The following is an 18755-nucleotide window of genomic DNA, read 5'->3' on the forward strand; positions in this document are numbered from 1 at the left end:
GGAGGTCTGGTTATGGTGGGCGTGGCCTGGGGCGGGCGTGTCCAGTTGTGGGCGTGCCTGAGTGTGTGTGGCCATGGCGGGCGTGTCCAGTTGTGGGCATGTCCGTGGTGGGCGTGTCCCGGGTGGGCGTGTCCCGTGGTGTGGGTGTGGTCATGGTGGGCGTGGCGGGCATGTCCTGTGGTGTGGGCGTGGCAGGGTGGGCATGTCCATGGTGGGTGTGTCCCATGGTGTGGGTGTGTCCCGTTGTGTGGGTGTGGTCAGGGTGGGTGTGTCCTGTGCTGTGGGTGTGTCCGGGTGGGCGTGTTCATGGTGGGTGTGTCCCAGGTGGGCGTGTTCCGTGCTGTGGGTGTGGCCGTAGTGGGTGTGTCCCAGGTGGGTGTGATCAGGGTGGGTGTGTCCCGGGTGGGCATGTCCATTGTGGGTGTGTCCCGGGTGGGCGTGTCCCAGGGTGGGTGTGGTCACGGTGTGGTCATGGTGGGCGTGTCCCGGGTGGGCGTGTCCATTGTGGGTGTGTCCCGGGTGGGTGTGGTCAGGGTGGGCGTGTCCCATGCTGTGGGCGTGTCCCGGGTGGGTGTGTCCCGGGTGGGCGTGGCCATGGTGGGTGTGTCCCGGGTGGGCGTGTCCATTGTGGGTGTGTCCCGGGTGGGTGTGGTCAGGGTGGGCGTGTCCCATGCTGTGGGCGTGTCCCGGGTGGGCATGTCCCGGGTGGGCGTGTCCCATGCTGTGGGTGTGTCCCGGGTGGGCGTGTCCCGGGTGGGCGTGTCCCGGGTGGGTGTGGTCACTGTCTCTCGTAGATGATTCTCAGCAGCCTCAGGCTGGGGCCGTAGCGCTGCTGCTGCCGCTGCGCCGCCTCCCGCCACCTGCCGGACCAGTACAGACCAGTATGGACCAGTACAGACCAGTATGGACCAGTACAGACCAGTATGGACCAGTACAGACCAGTATGGACCAATATAGACCAGTACAGACCAGTATAGACCAGTACAGACCAGTATAAGCCAGTACAGACCAGTATAGACCAGTATGGACCATTACAGACCAGTATGGACCAGCATAGACCAGTACAGAACAGTATGGACCAGTATAGACCAGTATGGACCAGCATAGACCAGTATGGACCAGTACAGACCAGTACAGACCAGTATGGACTAGTATGGACCAGTATAAACCAGTATGGACCAGTATAGACCAGTACAGACCAGTATGGACCAGTATGAACCAGCACAGAGCAGTATAAACCAGTATGGACCAGTATAAACCAGTACAGACCAGTATGGAGCGGTACAGACCAGTATAGACCAGTATGGACCAGTACCAACCAGTATAGACCAGTATGGACCAGTACAGACCGGTATAGACCAGTATGGACCAGTACCGACCAGTATGGACCAGTATAGACCAGTATGGCCCAGTATGGACCAGTATGGACTGGTATAGACCAGTACGGACCAGTATGGACCAGTACGGACCAGTATAAATCAGTATAGACCAGTATAGACCAGTATGGAGCAGTATAAACCAGTACAGACCAGTATGGGCCAGTATAAACCAGTATGAACCGGTACTGACCAGTATAAACCGGTATCACCTGGTACAAACCAGTATGAACCAGTTCGGACCAGTTCAGACCCCCCAGTCCCTCCCAGTCTGTCCCAGTCCCTCCCAGTTCATCCCAGTCTGTCCCAGTTCATCCCAGTTTGTCCCAGTCCCTCCCAGTTCATCCCAGTCCCCCCCAGTCTGTCCCAGTCCCTCCCAGTTCATTCCAGTCCCTCCCAGTCCCTCCCAGTCCCTCCCAGTTTGTCCCAGTCCCTCCCAGTTTGTCCCAGTCCCTCCCAGTTCATCCCAGTCTGTCCCAGTCTGTCCCAGTTCATCCCAGTTCATCCCAGTCTGTCCCAGTTCATCCCAGTTTGTCCCAGTCCCTCCCAGTTTGTCCCAGTTTGTCCCAGTTTGTCCCAGTCCCTCCCAGTTCGTCCCAGTTTGTCCCAGTTTGTCCCAGTCTGTCCCAGTTCATCCCAGTTCATCCCAGTTCATCTCTCACCGTTGCCGCACCCGTTTCCACCTGTCCATGTTCTTGTAGATCAGTGACGTAATCGAGGGGGCGGGGTCGAGCACCTGGGGGCGGGGCCAGAGCAGTGACGTCATCAAAGGGGCGGGGCCAAAGCAGGGCTGGGGGTGGCTGGGAAATTTGGGGGAAATTTGGGGGAAATTTGGGGTTTTTGGGGTTTTTTGGGGAGGATTTTTGGGCGATTTTGGGTGATTTTGAGGTTGATTTTTGGGTGATTTTGGGGTGTATTTGGGGTGATTTTTGGCTGATTTTGGCGTTGATTTTTGGGTGATTTTTGGGTTGATTTGGGGGTGATTTTGGGTGATTTTTGGGTAACTTTTGGGTGATTTTTGGGTAATTTTTGGCTGATTTTGGCGTTGATTTTTGGGTGATTTTGGGTGATTTTGGCTGATTTTGGGGTGAATTTTGGGTGATTTTTGGGTGATTTTGGGGGGATTTTGGGTGATTTTTGGGTGATTTTGGCGTTGATTTTTGAGTGATTTTTGGTTGATTTTGGGTAACTTTTGGGTGATTTTGGGGTTGATTTTTTGGTGATTTTTGGGTGATTTTTGGGTGAATTTTGGGTGATTTTTGGGTAACTTTTGGGTGATTTTGGGGTTGATTTTTTGGTGATTTTTGGGTGATTTTTGGGGATTTTGGGGGGATTTTGAGGTTGATTTTTGGGGGATTTTGGGGGGATTTGGGTGTATTTTGGGTGATTTTGGGGTGATTTCAGGTGTATTTTGGGTGTATTTTGGGGTGATTTCAGGTGTATTTTGGGGTGATTTCAGGTGTATTTTGGGGTGATTTTGGGTGTGTTTTGGGTGATTTTGGGGTTACTTTGGGGTGTATTTTGGGGTGATTTTGGGGTTGATTTATGGGTGTATACTGGGTGTACTTTGGGGTGATTTTGGGTGATTTTGGGGTGATTTTGGGGTGTATTTTTGGGTGATTTTGGGGTGATTTTGGGTGTATTTTGGGGTGATTTCAGGTGTATTTTGCGTGATTTCAGGAGTATTTTGGGTGTACTTGGGGCTGTACTTTGGGTGTATTTTGGGGTGATTTTGGGTGTATTTTGGGGTGATTTCAGGTGTATTTTGGGTGATTTGGGGTGATTTGGGGTGATTTTGGGGTGATTTTGGGATGATTTCAGGTGTATTTTGGGGTGATTTTTGGGTGATTTGGGGTGATTTTCGGGTGATTTCAGGTGTATTTGGGGTGATTTTGGGTGATTTGGGCTGATTTTGGGTGATTTCAGGTGTATTTTGGGGTGATTTGGGGTGATTTTGGGGTGATTTCAGGTGTATTTTGGGGTGATTTCAGGTGTATTTTGGGTGTATTTTGGGTGATTTCAGGTGTATTTTGGGGTGATTTTGGGTGTATTTTGGGTGATTTCAGGTGCATTTTGGGTGATTTTGGGGTGATTTTGGCTGATTTTGGGGTGATTTTGGCTCTCACCTGGTCGGGCGGCGCCGCCCCCTCCTCGGGGCCCAGGGGGGAGGGGACCCGCGGGGCCAGGGCGGGGCCGGGCGGGGGCAGGGCCAGAACATCCTCGGCTCCGGGGGGGGCCTGCACCAGTACAGACCAGTATGAGCCAGTATAAACCAGTATAGACCAGTATAAACCAGTATAGACCAGTATAAACCAGTACAGACCAGTATGAACCAGTATAGACCAGTCCATCCCAGTTTAAACCAAACCCTCCCAGTCCATCCCAATTTGTCCCAGTCCCTTCCAGTCCTTCCCAGTCCATCCCAGTTTATCCCAGTCCCTCCCAGTCCTTCCCAGTCCATCCCAGTTCTCTCCCAGTTCGTCCCAGTCCATCCCAGTTCCCTCCCAGTTCATCCCAGTTTAAACCAGTCCATCCCAGTCCCTCCCAGTTTGTCCCAGTCCATCCCAGTTCCCTCCCAGTCCATCCCAGTTTGACCCAGCCTGTCCCAGTTCCCTTCCAGTTCCCTCCCAGTCCATCCCAGTTTAAACCACTTTGTCCCAGTCCATCCCAGTTTGTCCCAATCCATCCCAGTTCCCTCCCAGTCCATCCCAGTGCCTCCCATTTCCCTCCCATTTCCCTCCCAGTCCATCCCAGTTCCCTCCCAGTCTCTCCCAGTCTGTCCCAGTCCCATTTTCCCCCTCAATCTCCCATTTTCCCCTGAAATCCCCATTTCTGCCCCCAAAATCGCCGTTTTTGGCCCCAAACCCGCCGGGTTTTTTGCCTCCCAGTCCCTCCCAGTCCCTCCCAGTTCAAACTGGTGCGCACCTGCTCGGGGGGCGGGGCGGGGGCGGGGCTGTGGCCGATCCAGGCGCGGCACACGGGGTACAGGGGGGTCCCTGCCGGGAACTGCCCCAGCTCCACGCTGCGGTCAAAGAGCCGGATCACGAACGAGTCTGGGGAGAAACGGCACAAAAACGGGAAAAATCGGCCAAAACACCCCAAAAACGGCAAAAATCACCCAAAAACGGCAAAAATCACCCCAAAAATGGCAAAAATCACCCCCAAAACGGCCAAAATCACCCCAAAAACGGCAAAAATCACCCCAAAACCTGCAAAAATCACCCAAAAATCACCCCAAAAATGGCCAAAATCACCCCAAAACCGGCAAAAATCACCCCAAAAATGGCAAAAATCACCCCCAAAACGGCAAAAATCACCCCAAAAATGGCAAAAATCACCCCCAAAACGGCCAAAATCACCCCAAAAACGGCAAAAATCACCCCAAAACCTGCAAAAATCACCCAAAAATCACCCCAAAAATGGCCAAAATCACCCCAAAACCGGCAAAAATCACCCCAAAAATGGCAAAAATCACCCCCAAAACGGCAAAAATCACCCCAAAAATGGCAAAAATCACCCCAAAAACGGCCAAAATCACCCCAAAACCACCCCAAATCACCCCGAAACTGGCACAAAATCAGCCAGAATCACACCAAAAACACCCAAAATACCCCTAAAATCACCCAAAACCACCCCAAAACCGGCACAAACCGGCACAAAATCAGCCAGAATCACACCAAAAAGACCCCGAAACACCCCAAAACCACCCTAAATCACCCCTAAATGACCCAAAATCAGCTAAAATCACCCCAAAACCACTCAAAATCACACCAAAAACACCAAAAATACCCCTAAATGACCCAAAAACACCTCAAAAAACACCCTAAATCACCCCAAAATCACCCCAAAACACCCAAAAACACCCCAAAAACCCCCAAAATCACCCCAAAACCACCCCAAATCACCCCAAAATGACCCAAAACCAGCCAAAACCACCCAGAATCACACGAAAAACACCCCTAAATTACTCAAAACCACCTCAAAAAACATCCAAAACACCCCTAAATCACCCCAAAACACCCAAAAACACCCAAAAATACCCCAAAAACACCCAAAACACCCCAAAACACCCAAAACACCGTAAAGGACCCAAAAAGACCTCAAAAAACACCCAAAATCACCGGAAATCACCCCAAAAACACCTCAATAAAACACCCTGATCTCCCCTAAAACACCCCAAAACACCCCAAAACACCCAAAAAACACCCCAAAACACCCAAAAACACCCCAAAATCACTCTAAAGGACCCAAAACCACCCAAAATCACCCCAAAATCACCCAAAAACACCCAAAACACCCAAAATCACTCTAAAGGACCCAAAACCACCCAAAATCACCCCAAAATCACCCAAAAACACCCAAAACACCCAAAATCACTCTAAAGGACCCAAAACACCCCAAAAACACCACAAAATCGCCCCAAAACACCCAAAACACCCCCAAAACACCCAAAATCACTCTAAAGGACCCCAAAAACACCCAAAATCACCCCAAAATCACCCAAAGACACCCCAAAAACACCCTAAAGGACCCAAAAACACCCCAAAACCACCCAAAAACACCCCAAAAAACATCCTAAATCACCACAAAACACCCCAAAAACACCCTAAAGGACCCAAAAACACCTCAAAAACCACCCAAAATCACACAAAAACCACCCAAAACCACCCAGACACACCCCAAAAAACACCCGAATCACCCCAAAATCACCCAAAAACACCGCAAATCACCCCAAAATGACCCAAAAACACCCAAAACCAACCAGAATCACTCCTAAATGACCCAAAAACACCCAAAAACACCCAAAATCACCGGAAATCACCCCAAAAACACCTCAATAAAACACCCTGATCACCCCTAAATCACCCCAAAACACCCAAAAACACCCCAAAAACACCCCAAAACACCCAAAAACACCCTAAAATCACTCTAAAGGACCCAAAACCACCCAAAATCACCCCAAAAACACCCTAAAAACACTCTAAAGGACCCAAAACCACCCAAAAACACCCCAAAAAACATCCTAAATCACCACAAAACACCCCAAAAACACCCTAAAGGACCCAAAAACACCTCAAAAAACACCCAAAAACACCCCCAAAACCACCCAGACACACCCCAAAAAACACCCGAATCACCCCAAAATCACCCAAAAACACCCAAAACCAGCCAGAATCACTCCTAAATGACCCAAAAACACCTTAAAAGCACCCAAAATCACCGGAAATCACTCCAAAAACACCCGAAACACCTCAATAAAACACCCTGATCACCCCTAAATCACCCCAAAAACATCCTAAAGGACCCAACAACACTCCCAAAACACCCAAAAACACCCAAAATCACCCCAAAAACACCCCAAAAACACCTCAAAAACACCCAAAATCACCCAAAAACACCCAAAACCTGGCCCAAATTCCCAGTTTTGGGTCCCAATTCCCGTTTTTTGGGTCACAATTCCCAATTCTGGCTCAGAATTCCCAATTTTCCAGCGGCAATTCCTGATTTTTGGGTCACAATTCCCAATTTTGGGTCAGAATTCCCAATTTGGGGTAAGAATTCCCAATTTTTGGTCAGAATTCCCATTTTTCCAGTGGCAATTCCCGGTTTTTTGGGTCACAATTCCCAATTTTGGGTCAGAATTCCCGGATTTTGGGTCAGAATTCCTGATTTTTGGTCAAAATTCCCGTTTTTCCGGTGAGAATTCCCATTTTTCCGGTGGCAATTCCCGTTTTTTGGGTCACAATTCCCAATTTTTGGGGTCAGAATTCCCAGTTTGGGGTCAGAATTCCCGTTTTTCCGGTCAGAATTCCCAATTTTCCAGCGGCAATTCCCAATTTTGGGGTCAGAATCCCCGTTTTTGGGTCAGAATTCCCATTTTTTAGGTCAGAATTCCCAATTTTTGGCTCAGAATTCCCGATTTTTGGCTCACAATTCCCGTTTCTTGGGTCCCAATTCCCATTTTTCGGGTCCCAATTCCCATTTTTTGGGTCCCAATTCCCATTTTTCTGCTCACAATTCCCATTTTTCAGCTCAGAATTCCCGTTTTTTGGGTCCCAATTCCCGTTTTTTGGGTCAGAATTCCCATTTTTTGGCTCACAATTCCCGATTTTTGGGTGAGAATTCCCGATTTTTGGGGTCACAATTCCCATTTTTCCGCTCAGAATTCCCATTTTTTGGGTCACAATTCCGATTTTTGGGTCACAATTCCCATTTTTGGGTCACAATTCCCGTTTTTTGGGTGAGAATTCCTGATTTTTGGGTCACAATTCCCGTTTTTTGGGTCAGAATTCCCATTTTTTGGGTCACAATTCCCGATTTTTGGGTCCCAATTCCCATTTTTTGGGTCACAATTCCCATTTTTTGGGTCCCAATTCCCATTTTTGGGTCCCAATTCCCATTTTTTGGGTCAGAATTCCCGTTTTTCCGCTCAGAATTCCCATTTTTCCGCTCAGAATTCCCATTTTTTGGGTCCCAATTCCCGATTTTTGGGTCAGAATTCCCGTTTTTCGGGTCAGAATTCCCGATTTTTGGGCTCACTCTGTTTTTGGGGGGGGGTCTCCAGCCCCTCCCCCCCCTCCCTCCTCTTCTTCCGGCGCTGCTGCGGGAACCGCCCGGGGGCCCTGCGGGGAAAACACGGAATGTGGGAATTCCAGAGGAATCCGGGAATTCCACAGGAATCCGGGAATTGGGGGAGATTGGGGGGAAATTTGGGAATTTTTGGGAATTTTTGGGAGAATTTTGGGGGAATTTTGGGGGAATTTTAGGGGAATTCTTCGGGAATTTTGGGGAATTCTGGGAATTTTGGGGGAATTTTGGGGATTTTAGGCAGATTTGTGGGGATTTGGGGAATTTTAGGGGAATTTTGGGGGAATTTTGGGGGAAATTTGGGAATTTTGGGAGAATTTTGGGGGAATTTTGGGGATTTTAGGGAGATTTGGGGGGATTTTGGGGGGAATTTTAGGGAAATTTCGAGGGAATTTGGGGGGGATTTGGGGGGAATTTGGGGGAATTTTGGGGGATTTTTGGGGGAATTTGGGGGAAATTTGGGGGATTTTTGGGAATTTGGGGGGAATTTGGGGGGGATTTGGGAATTTTGGGAATTTTTGGGAGAATTTTGGGGGAATTTTGGGGATTTTAGGGAGATTGGGGGGAAATTTGGGAATTTTTGGGAGAATTTTGGGGGAATTTTGGGGGAATTTTGGGGGAATTTTGGGGATTTTAGGGAGATTTGGGGGGGATTTTGGGGGGAATTTTAGGGAGATTTCGAGGGAATTTGGGGGGGATTTGGGGGGAATTTGGGGGAATTTTGGGAGAATTTTGGGAATTTTAGGCAGATTTGGGGGGGATTTGGAGAATTTTAGGGGAATTCTTTGGGAATTTTGGGGAATTCTGGGAATTTTGGGGGAATTTTTGGGAATTTTGAGGGATTTTTGGGGAATTTTGGGAATTTTGGGGGATTTTGGGGGGAATTTGGGGGAAATTTGGGAATTTTTGGGAATTTTGGGGGATTTTTGGGGGAATTTGGGGGAAATTTGGGGGGGATTTGGGAATTTTGGGAATTTTGGGGAGAATTTTGGGAGAATTTTGGGGATTTTTGGGAGATCTGGGGGGGATTTGTGGAATTTCTGGGAATTTGGGGAAGATTTTGGGGGAATTTTGGGAATTTTTGAGAGATCTGGGGGGAATTTTGGGGGAATTTTGGGGATTTTTGGGAATTTTGGGAATTTTAGGCAGATTTGGGGGGAATTTTTTGGGAATTTGGGGTAAATTTGGGGGAATTTTGGGAATTTTAGGGAAATTTGGTGGAATTTTGGGGGGATTTTGGGGGAATTTTGGGAATTTTAGGGAGATCTGGGGGAATTTTGGGGAATTCTGGGAATTTTGGGGGAATTTTGGGAGATTTTTAGGAATTTTAGGCAGATTTGGGGGGATTTGGGGAATTTTAGGGGAATTTGGGGGGGATTTTGGGGAATTCTGGGAATTTTGGGGGAATTTTGGGGGAAATTTGGGAAATTTTTTGGAATTTTGGAGGATTTTTGGGGTAATTTGGGGGATTTTTGGGGGATTTTTGGGAATTTTGGGGGATTTTGGGGAGAATTTTGGGGAATTCTGGGAATTTTGGGGGAAATTTGGGAGATTTTTAGGAATTTTGGGGGATTTTTGGGGGAATTTGGGGGAAATTTGGGGGATTTTTGGGAATTTTTGGGAATTTTGGGGGAATTTTGGGAATTTTTGGGAATTTTGGGTGATTTTTTGGGAATTTTGGGGGAAATTTGGGGAATTTTTGGGAATTTTGGGAGAATTTTGGGAGAATTTTGGGGGAATTTTGGGGATTTTAGGGAGATTTGGGGGGATTTGGGGGGGATTTGGGGGGAATTTTGAGAATTTTGGGGGAGTTTTGGGAATTTTTGGGAATTTTGGGGGATTTTTGGGGGAATTTGGGGGAAATTTGGGGAATTTTTGGGAATTTTGGGGGATTTTGGGAATTTTTGGGACAATTTTGGGGGAATTTTGGGGATTTTAGGGAGATTTGGGCGAATTTGGGGGAAATTTGGGGAATTTCAGGGGAATTTCTGGGAATTTTATGGAGATTTGGGGGGGATTTGTGAAATTTCTGGGAATTTTGGGGAAATTTTTGGGAATTTGGGGGGAAGTTTTTTGAATTTTAGGGGAATTTGGGGGAATTTTGGGGGAATTTTGGGGGATTTTTGGGGGAATTTTGGGGGAAATTTGGGAGATTTTTGGGAATTTTAGGCAGATTTGGGGGGGATTTGGGGAATTTTAGGGGAATTCGGGGGGAATTTTGGGGAATTCTGGGAATTTTGGGGGAATTTTGGGGGAAATTTGGGGGAATTTTGGGGGATTTTTTGGGAATTTTGGGGGAAATTTGGGGATTTTAGGGAGATTTAGGGGGGATTTGGGGGGAATTTTAGGGAGATTTTGAGGGAATTTTAGGCAGATTTGGGGGGATTTGGAGAATTTTAGGGGAATTTGGGGGAATTTTGGGGAATTCTGGGAATTTTGAGGGAAATTTGGGAGATTTTTAGGAATTTTGGGGGATTTTTGGGGGAATTTGGGGGAAATTTGGGGAATTTTTGGGAATTTTTGGAATTTTGGGAATTTTGGGGGATTTTTGGGGGAATTTGGGGGGAATTTTTTTGAATTTTAGGGGAATTTGGGGGAAATTTGGAGTATTTTTGGGAATTTTGGGGGATTTTTTGGGGAATTTGGGGGAAATTTGGGGGAAATTTGGGGGATTTTTGGGGGAATTTTGGGGGGAATTTGGGGAGAATTTGGGGAATTTTTGGGGGATTTTTTGGGCAATTCTGGGAATTATGGGGGGATTTGGGGGATTTTGGGAATTTGGGGGGAATTTTGGGAAAACTTGGGAATTTTAGGCAGATTTGGCGGGATTTTGGGGGAATTTTTTGGGAATTTTTGGGAATTTGGGGGGAATTTTTTGGAATTTTAGGGGAATTTGGGGGAATTTTGGGGAATTTTTGGGAATTTTGGGGGAATTTTGGGGAGATTTGAGGGAAATTTCTGGGAATTTTGGGTGGAATTTTGGGAATTTTGGGGAGATTTGGGGGAATTTTGGGGAGAATTGGGGGAAATTTGTGAAATTTCTGGGAATTTTGGGAAGATTTGGATGGAATTTGGGAGAAATTTGGAAATTTAAGGGAGATTAGGGGGGAAATTTGGGAATTTTAAGGAGACTTGGGAGGACTCTCGGAATTTCTGGGAATTTTGGGGAGATTTTGGGGAAATTTCTGGGAATTTGGGGATGATTTGGGAGGAACTCAGGGGAAATTTGGGAATTTTAGGGAAGTTTGGGGGGGGGATTTGTGGAATTTCCGTGAATTTTGGGGGAATTTGGGGGAAATTTGGGAATTTTGGGGGAATTTTAGGGGAATTTGGGGGGAATTTTGGGAATTTTAGGGAGATTTGGGGAGGATTTGTGGAATTTCTGGGAAATTTGGGGGAATTTGGGGGAATTTTATGGAGATTTGGGGGGAATTTGGGGAAATTTCTGGGAATTTTAGGGAGATTTGGGGAATTTGTGAAATTTCTGGAAATTTTGGGAAGATTTGGATGGAATTTGGGAGAAATTTGGAAATTTAAGGGAGATTTGGGGGGAATTTTGGGAATTCCAGGGGAATTTTTGGGGGAGTTTTAGGGAGATTTGGGGGAATTTGGGGAATTTTAGGGAGATTTGGGGGAAATTTTGGAATTTCTGTGAATTTGGGGGGAATTTTGGGGGAAATTCGGGAATTTTAGGCAGATTTGGAAAGGGTTTGTGGAATTTCTGGGAATTTGGGGGGATTTTGGGAATTTTAAGGAGACTTGGGGGGACTCTCGGAATTTCTGGGAATTTTGGGGGGATTTTGGGAATTTTAGGGAGAATTGAGAGGAATTATGGGAATTTTAGGGAGATTTGGGGGGGATTTGGGGGGAATTTGTGGAATTTCTGGGAATTTTGAGGGAAACTTGGGAATTTTAGGGAGATTTGGGGGGGATTTGTGGAATTTTTGGGAAATTGGGGAAGATTTTGGGGGAATTTTGGGAATTTCAGGGAGATTTGGGGGAGAATTTTTGGGAATTTTGGGGGAATTTGGGGGGGGAATTTTGGGTGAATTTGGGGCAATTTTAGGTAAATTTTGGGGGAATTTGGTGGGAATTTGGGGGAATTTTGTGGGAATTTGGGAATTTGGGGGAATTTTAGGAAGATTTGGGGGGGATTTGTGGAATTTTTGGGAAATTGGGGAAGATTTTGGGGGAATTTTGGGAACTTTCGGTGAATTTTGGGAATTTTGGGGGAATTTTTGGGAATTTTGGGTCCTCACCTTTTTCCTGGAGCGCTGGGCGAGGCTTCCCTGAAAAACAAAAAAATTGGGAATTTTTGGGCTCAGGGAGAGGAATTTTGGGATCCTCGCTCCAGGATCCCCAAAATTCCAGGAATTTTCCCCTCCCCCCCTCCCAAATTCCCGAATTTTTTTTGGGATTTCCCCCCTTACTTGGCCGGGGGGTCCCCGGGGGCTTTCCCAGGCTCCTCCTCCAGCGGCTCCCTGGAAAATTCCGGAATTTGGGAAGCTCCCAAAAATCTGGGAACTCCCCAGAGATCCCACAATTCCCAAAAAAAACCAAAATATCCCAAAAATTCCCAAAATTCCACCCAGGAAGGGTCCTGGGGACCCCAAAATTCCCTTTTTAAATCCCCAGAAATCCCCAAAAACTCCAATTAAACTCCCAAAATTCCCATTAAAATCCCCCAAAATTCCCATTTTTAACCCCCAAAAATCCCCAAATCCCCCAGAAATCCCCAAAACCCCAAAAATTCCAATTAAACTCCCAAAATTCCCGTTTTTAACCCCCCAAAATCCCCAAGATCCCAAATTAAAACCCAAAATTTCCTAAATCCTCAATTAAAACCCCAAAGTCACCTCAAAATTCCCATTTTAAGCCCAAATTCCCCAAAAATTCCAATTAAAACCCCCAAATTCCCGTTAAAACACCTCAAAATTCCCATATTCCATCCAAAAATCTCCCAGAATTCCCAAAATTCCCCAAATTCCTGCCCTAAATACCATTAAAATCCCTCAAAATTCCCATTTTTGATCCCAGAATTCCCAGAATTCCCGAAATTCCCGGATTCCTGCCCCAAATTCCCACTAAAACCCCTCAAAATTCCCATTTTGGATCCCAGAATTCCCAAATTCCTGCCCCAAATTCCCTCTAAAACCCCCCAAAATTCCCATTTTGGATCCCAGAATTCCCAAAATTCCCCCAATTCCCGGATTTCTGCCCCAAATTCCCTCTAAAACCCCTCAAAATTCCCATTTTGGATCCCAGAATTCCCAGAAAATTCCCAAATTCCTGCCCCAAATTCCCATTAAAACCCCTCAAAAATTCCCATTTTGGATCCCAGAATTCCCAGAATTCCCAAAATTCCTCCCAAAATTCCAGGATTCCTCCACAGATTCCCATTAAAACCCCTCAAAATTCCCATTTTCAATCCCAAAATTCCCCAAATTCCCGGATTCCTGCCCCAAATTCCCTCTAAAACCCCTCAAAATTCCCATTTTGGATCCCAAAACCTCCCAGAATTCCCAAAATTCCAATTAAAACCCCTCAAAATTCCCATTTTGGATCCCAGAATTCCCAGAATTCCCGAAATTCCCGGATTTCTGCCCCAAATTCCCTCTAAAACCCCTCAAAATTCCCATTTTGGATCCCAAAATTCCCAAAATCTCCCAAAATTCCAATTAAAACCCCTCAAAATTCCCATTTTGGATCCCAGAATTCCCAAATTCCTGCCCCAAATTCCATCTAAAACCCCCCAAAATTCCCATTTTGGATCCCAAAATTCCCCAAATTCCTGCCCCAAATTCCCACTAAAACACCTCAAAATTCCCATTTTGGATCCCAGAATTCCCAGAATTCCCAAAATTCCAATTAAAACCCCTCAAAATTCCCATTTTCAATCCCAAAATTCCCGGATTCCTGCCCCAAATTCCCTCTAAAACCCCTCAAAATTCCCATTTTGGATCCCAGAATTCCCAGAATTCCCAAATTCCCACTAAAACCCCTCAAAATTCCCATTTTGGATCCCAGAATTCCCAGAATTCCCAAAATTCCAATTAAAACCCCTCAAAATTCCCATTTTCCATCCCAAAATCTCCCAGAATTCCCAAAATTCCCGAATTCCTGCCCCAAATTCCCTCTAAAACCCCTCAAAATTCCCATTTTGGATCCCAGAATTCCCAAAATTCCAATTAAAACCCCCAAATTCCCATTAAATCACCTCAAAATTCCCATTTTCCATCCCAAAAATCTCCCAGAATTCCCAAAATTCCCCAAATTCCTGCCCTAAATTCCCATTAAAATCCCTCAAAATTCCCATTTTGGATCCCAGAATTCCCAGAATTCCCAAAATTCCAATTAAAACCCCTCAAAATTTCCATTTTCAATCCCAAAATTCCCAGATTCCTGCCCCAAATTCCCTCTAAAACCCCTCAAAATTCCCATTTTGGATCCCAGAATTCCCAGAATTCCCAAATTCCCGGATTTCTGCCCCGATCCCACCTGGGGCCGCGCTGCAGGAGCTGCTCCAGGACGGCGTCGAGGCGTCGCCGCGCCGCCCCCGCCTCCAGCTCTGGAAATTTGGGAATCCTTGGGAATTCTTTGGGAATTCTTTGGTAATTGGAGGGGATTTGGGAAGGATTTGAGGGAAATTTCAGGAATTTTTTGGGATTTTTGGGGGGGATTTAAGGAATTTTTGGGGATTTTTTGGGGGAGATTTCAGGAATTTTTGGGAATTTGGGGGTTCCAGGGTTCAGTTCTGGGAAATTTGGGATTTTTTTGGGGAATTTTTCAGGAATTTGAGGAGATTTGGGAAGGATTTGAGGGAAATTTCAGGAATTTGGGGGATTTTTGGGGGGATTTCAGGATTTTTTGGGAATTTGTGGAGGGATTTAAGGAATTGTTTGGAAATTTGGGAGTTTCAGGGTTCAGTTCTGGGAAATTTGGGAATTTTTTTTGGAATTTGGGAAGGATTTGAGGGAAATTTTAGGAATTTTGGGGATTTTTGGGGGGGATTTAAGAAATTCTTGGGGAATTTTTTGGGGGAGATTTAAGGAATTGTTTGGGATTTTTTTGGGGATTTAAGGAATTGTTTGGAAATTTGGGAGTTTCAGGGTTCAGTTCTGGGAAATTTGGAATTTTTTGGGGAATTTTTTGGGAATTTGAGGAGATTTGGGAAGGATTTGAGGGAAATTTCAGGAATTTTTGGGATTTTTTTTGGGATTTAAAGAATTTTTTGGGATTTGTTGTGGGATTTAAGGAATTTTTGGGAATTTGGGGGTTTCAGGGTTCAGCTCTGGAAAAGTTGGGATTTTTTTGGGGAATTTTTCAGGAATTTGAGGAGATTTGGGAAGGATTTGAGGGAAATTTCAGGAATTTGGGGGATTTTTGGGGGGATTTCAGGAATTTTTGGGGATTTTTTGGGGGGATTTAAGGAATTTTTGGAGATTTTTTTTGGGGGAGATTTCAGGAATTTTTTGGGATTTTTTTTGGGATTTAAGGAATTGTTTGGGAATTTGGGGGTTCCAGGGTTCAGTTCTGGGAAATTTGGGATTTTTTTTGGAATTTGGGAAGGATTTGAGGGAAATTTCAGGAAGTTTTTTGGATTTTGGGGGGGATTTAAGGAATTTTTGGGGATTTTTTGGGGGGATTTCAGGAATTGTTTGGAATTTTTTTTGGGATTTAAGGAATTGTTTGGTAATTTGGGAGTTTCAGGGTTCAGTTCTGGAAAATTTGGGATTTTTTTGGGGAATTTTTTGGGAATTTGAGGAGATTTGGGAAGGATTTGAGGGAAATTTCAGGAATTTTGGGGATTTTTTTGGGGATTTCAGGAATTTTTTGGGATTTGTTGTGGGAATTAAGGAATTCTTTGGGATTTGGGGGTTCCAGGGTTCAGTTCTGGGAAATTTGGGAATTTTTGGGGGAATTTTTTTGGGAATTTGAGGAGATTTGGGAAGGATTTGAGGGAAATTTCAGGAATTTGGGGGATTTTTGGGGGGGATTTCAGGAATTTTTGGGGATTTTTTGGGGGGATTTAAGGAATTGTTTGGGATTTTTTTTGGGATTTAAGGAATTTTTGGGAATTTGGGAGTTTCAGGGTTCAGCTCTGGGAAATTTGGAATTTTTTGGGGGAATTTTTTTGGAATTTGAGGAGATTTGGGAAGGATTTGAGGGAAATTTCAGGAATTTTTTGGGATTTTTGGGGGGGGATTTAAAGAATTTTTGGGAATTTTTTTTGGGAGATTTCAGGAATTGTTTGGGATTTTTTTTGGGATTTAAGGCATTTTTGGAAATTTGGGGGTTCCAGGGTTCAGTTCTGGGAAATTTGGGAATTTTTGGGGGAATTTTTTTTGGAATTTGAGGAGATTTGGGAAGAATTTGAGGGAAATTCCAGGAATTTCGTGGGATTTTTTGGGAGGGTGGGATCCAAGGGGGAAATCTGGGGAATTGAGATGAAGATTTTGGGGAAATTTGGCAGAATTTTGGAGGGTTTTGGGAATTTTAAGGAATTTTTGAGAAATTTGGGGTTCCAGAGGGGATCTGGGGACAATTTCGGGGGAATTTTTTGGGATTTGGGGGATTTGAAGGGTCCTGTGAGGCTTTGAGAAGGATTTGGGGGGAAATTTGGGAGCTGGGGCTGGATTTGGGGATCTTTATGGATTTCTGGAATATTTGGGAGGAATTTTGATGGGATTTGGGGAATTTTGGGGGGAATTCGGGGCAATTCCAGGAATAATTTGGGAATTTGGGGGGGGATTTTTGCTTTCCTGGTGGGGATCTCGGGGGAATTTGGGATAAATTCGGGTAATCTGTTGGAATTTGGGGATTCCAGGGAGGATTTGGGCGATTCCAGAGGGGATTTGGAGGGAATTTTGGGGTTCTTGGGTTGGATTTTGGGGATTTGGGGGCTCCGGCCGAGCTCACCTGGCTTCTCCACCTTCACCTTGGCGGCCATCGCTGCTCGGGACGCGTCTCTGGGGCCTGTGAGGGGTGGGGAGGTAACGGAGAATCCCAAAATCCCCCAAAACTTCCAAAAATTCCCAAAAATCCCCCAAAATCTCCTCAAATTCTCCCGAAATCCGCGACCCCCCCCTCACCGCCGCCCTCAGCCGCCGCCGCTTCCCGCCTTCCCCCGGCGCCGCTTCTCATTGGCCGCCGCGCACGTCAATCACAGCGCACAGCCAATCAGCGGCCTCGGGGGCGGTGCCTTGAGGCGGCGCCATTTTGGGTTTTTGACTACAACTCCCATCTCGCACCGCGGCTGCCCGGGGCGCCATTACAGCCGGGCCTGCACAGCCCCGGCTACACGGCTCTCCCCCCCGCGCTACACGCCCCCAAATTCCCCCCAAATATCCCCCCAACACCCGAAAGTGCCCATAAATTCCTCCCCAGCAGCCCTGGACGCATTACAGCCCGGCCTACAACTCCGATCATCCCTCGCGCACCGTGAAATCCCTCGTTATCCGCTTACAACTCCCGTCATGCCCCGCGCCCCCCGTAGAGAAGCATTGCAGACCCCGCCCCTCCCGCACTACAACTCCCGTCATGCCCCGCGCCCCGTAGAGAAGCATTGCAGGCCACGCCCCCCCGCACTACAACTCCCGTCGTGCCCCGCGGCGCTCGTAGAGGAGCATTACAGACCCCGCCCTCCCGCACTACAACTCCCGTCGTGCACCGCGGCGCCCAAAGCAAAGCATTGTGGGCCACACCCCCCCGCACTACAACTCCCGTCGTGCACCGCGGCGCCCAAAGCAAGGCATTGCAGACCCCGCCCCTCCGCACTACAACTCCCGTCATGCCCCGCGCCCCATAGCGAAGCATTGCAGACCCAGCCCCTCCGCACTACAACTCCCGTCATGCCCCGCGCCCCCCGTAGAGAAGCATTGCAGACCCCGCCCCTCCCGCACTACAACTCCCGTCATGCCCCGCGGCTCTCGTAGAGAAGCATTGCAGACCCCGCCCCCCGCACTACAACTCCCGTCGTGCACCGCGGCGCCCAAAGCAAAGCACTGCTGGCCACGCCCTCCGCACTACAACTCCCGTCATGCCCCGCGCCCCCGCAGAGAAGCATTGCAGACCCCGCCCCTCCCGCACTACAACTCCCGTCGTGCCCCGCGGCGCTTTTCGCGCGCTTTTTCGTTCCCCTCAGAGCCCCCCGGCCATGATGGCGAAGGCTCTGGAGCTCTGGGCCCGTGAGGAGATGGAGCTGCCGCCCTCCCTCTGCCCCTCCCCGGCCGCGCTCCGCAGGTCGGGACCGCCCGGGCTGGTTCTATAGGGGATTGGAGGAGTTTGGTTTCCATAGGGGGGGTCTATAGGGAGGGTCTATAGGGGTTTTGAGGGGGTTTGGGTTCCATAGGGAGGGTCTATAGGGGTTTTGAGTGGGTTTGGGGTCCCTTTTGGAGGGTCTGTAGGGGTTTTGAGGGCGTTTGGGTTCCATAGGGAGGGTCTATAGGGGTTTTTAGGGGGTTTTGAGGGGGTTTGGGTCCCATAGGAGGGTCTATAGGGGTTTTGAGGGGGTTTGGGGTCCCTTTTGGAGGGTCTATAGGGGTTTTGAGGGGGTTTGGGTTCCATAGGGAGGGTCTATAGGGGTTTTGAGGGGTTTGGGTCCCATAGGGAAGGTCTATAGGGGTTTTGAGGGGGTTTGGGGTCCCTTTTGGAGGGTCTATAGGGGTTTTGAGGGGGTTTTGAGGGAGTTTGGGTTCTATAGGGAGGGTCTATAGGGGTTTTGAGGGGTTTGGGGTCCATAGGGAGGGTCTATAGGGGTTTTGAGGGGGTTTGGGGTCCCTTTTGGAGGGT

General features: G+C 47.3%; 1 protein-coding gene across 4 annotated transcripts; it reads right to left on the reverse strand.

Moving 5' to 3' along the window:
- Positions 1–503: 503 nt before the first annotated feature.
- Positions 504–17471, reverse strand: LIN37 (lin-37 DREAM MuvB core complex component). 4 transcript variants are annotated; one of them, XM_058860079.1, is made up of 10 exons: positions 17405–17471; positions 16884–16940; positions 14463–14532; positions 12395–12445; positions 12224–12253; positions 7917–7999; positions 4302–4429; positions 3503–3613; positions 2039–2112; positions 504–860 (listed from the first exon to the last, which is right to left on the reverse strand). In XM_058860079.1, the coding sequence occupies exons 2-10, from the start codon at positions 16912–16914 to the stop codon at positions 779–781; spliced, it is 660 nt and encodes a 219-aa protein (XP_058716062.1). In that variant the 5' UTR covers positions 16915–16940; positions 17405–17471; the 3' UTR covers positions 504–778. The 4 variants fall into 4 exon arrangements, with proteins under 4 accessions (XP_058716062.1, XP_058716064.1, XP_058716065.1 ...); XM_058860081.1 differs by having other exon boundaries at positions 17382–17438; XM_058860082.1 differs by having other exon boundaries at positions 17370–17433.
- Between the last annotated feature and the right edge of the window lie 1284 nt (positions 17472–18755).

Source organism: Poecile atricapillus, chromosome 32, assembly GCF_030490865.1.
Source record: "Poecile atricapillus isolate bPoeAtr1 chromosome 32, bPoeAtr1.hap1, whole genome shotgun sequence".
In the NCBI taxonomy this organism is placed as follows: domain Eukaryota; kingdom Metazoa; phylum Chordata; class Aves; order Passeriformes; family Paridae; genus Poecile; species Poecile atricapillus.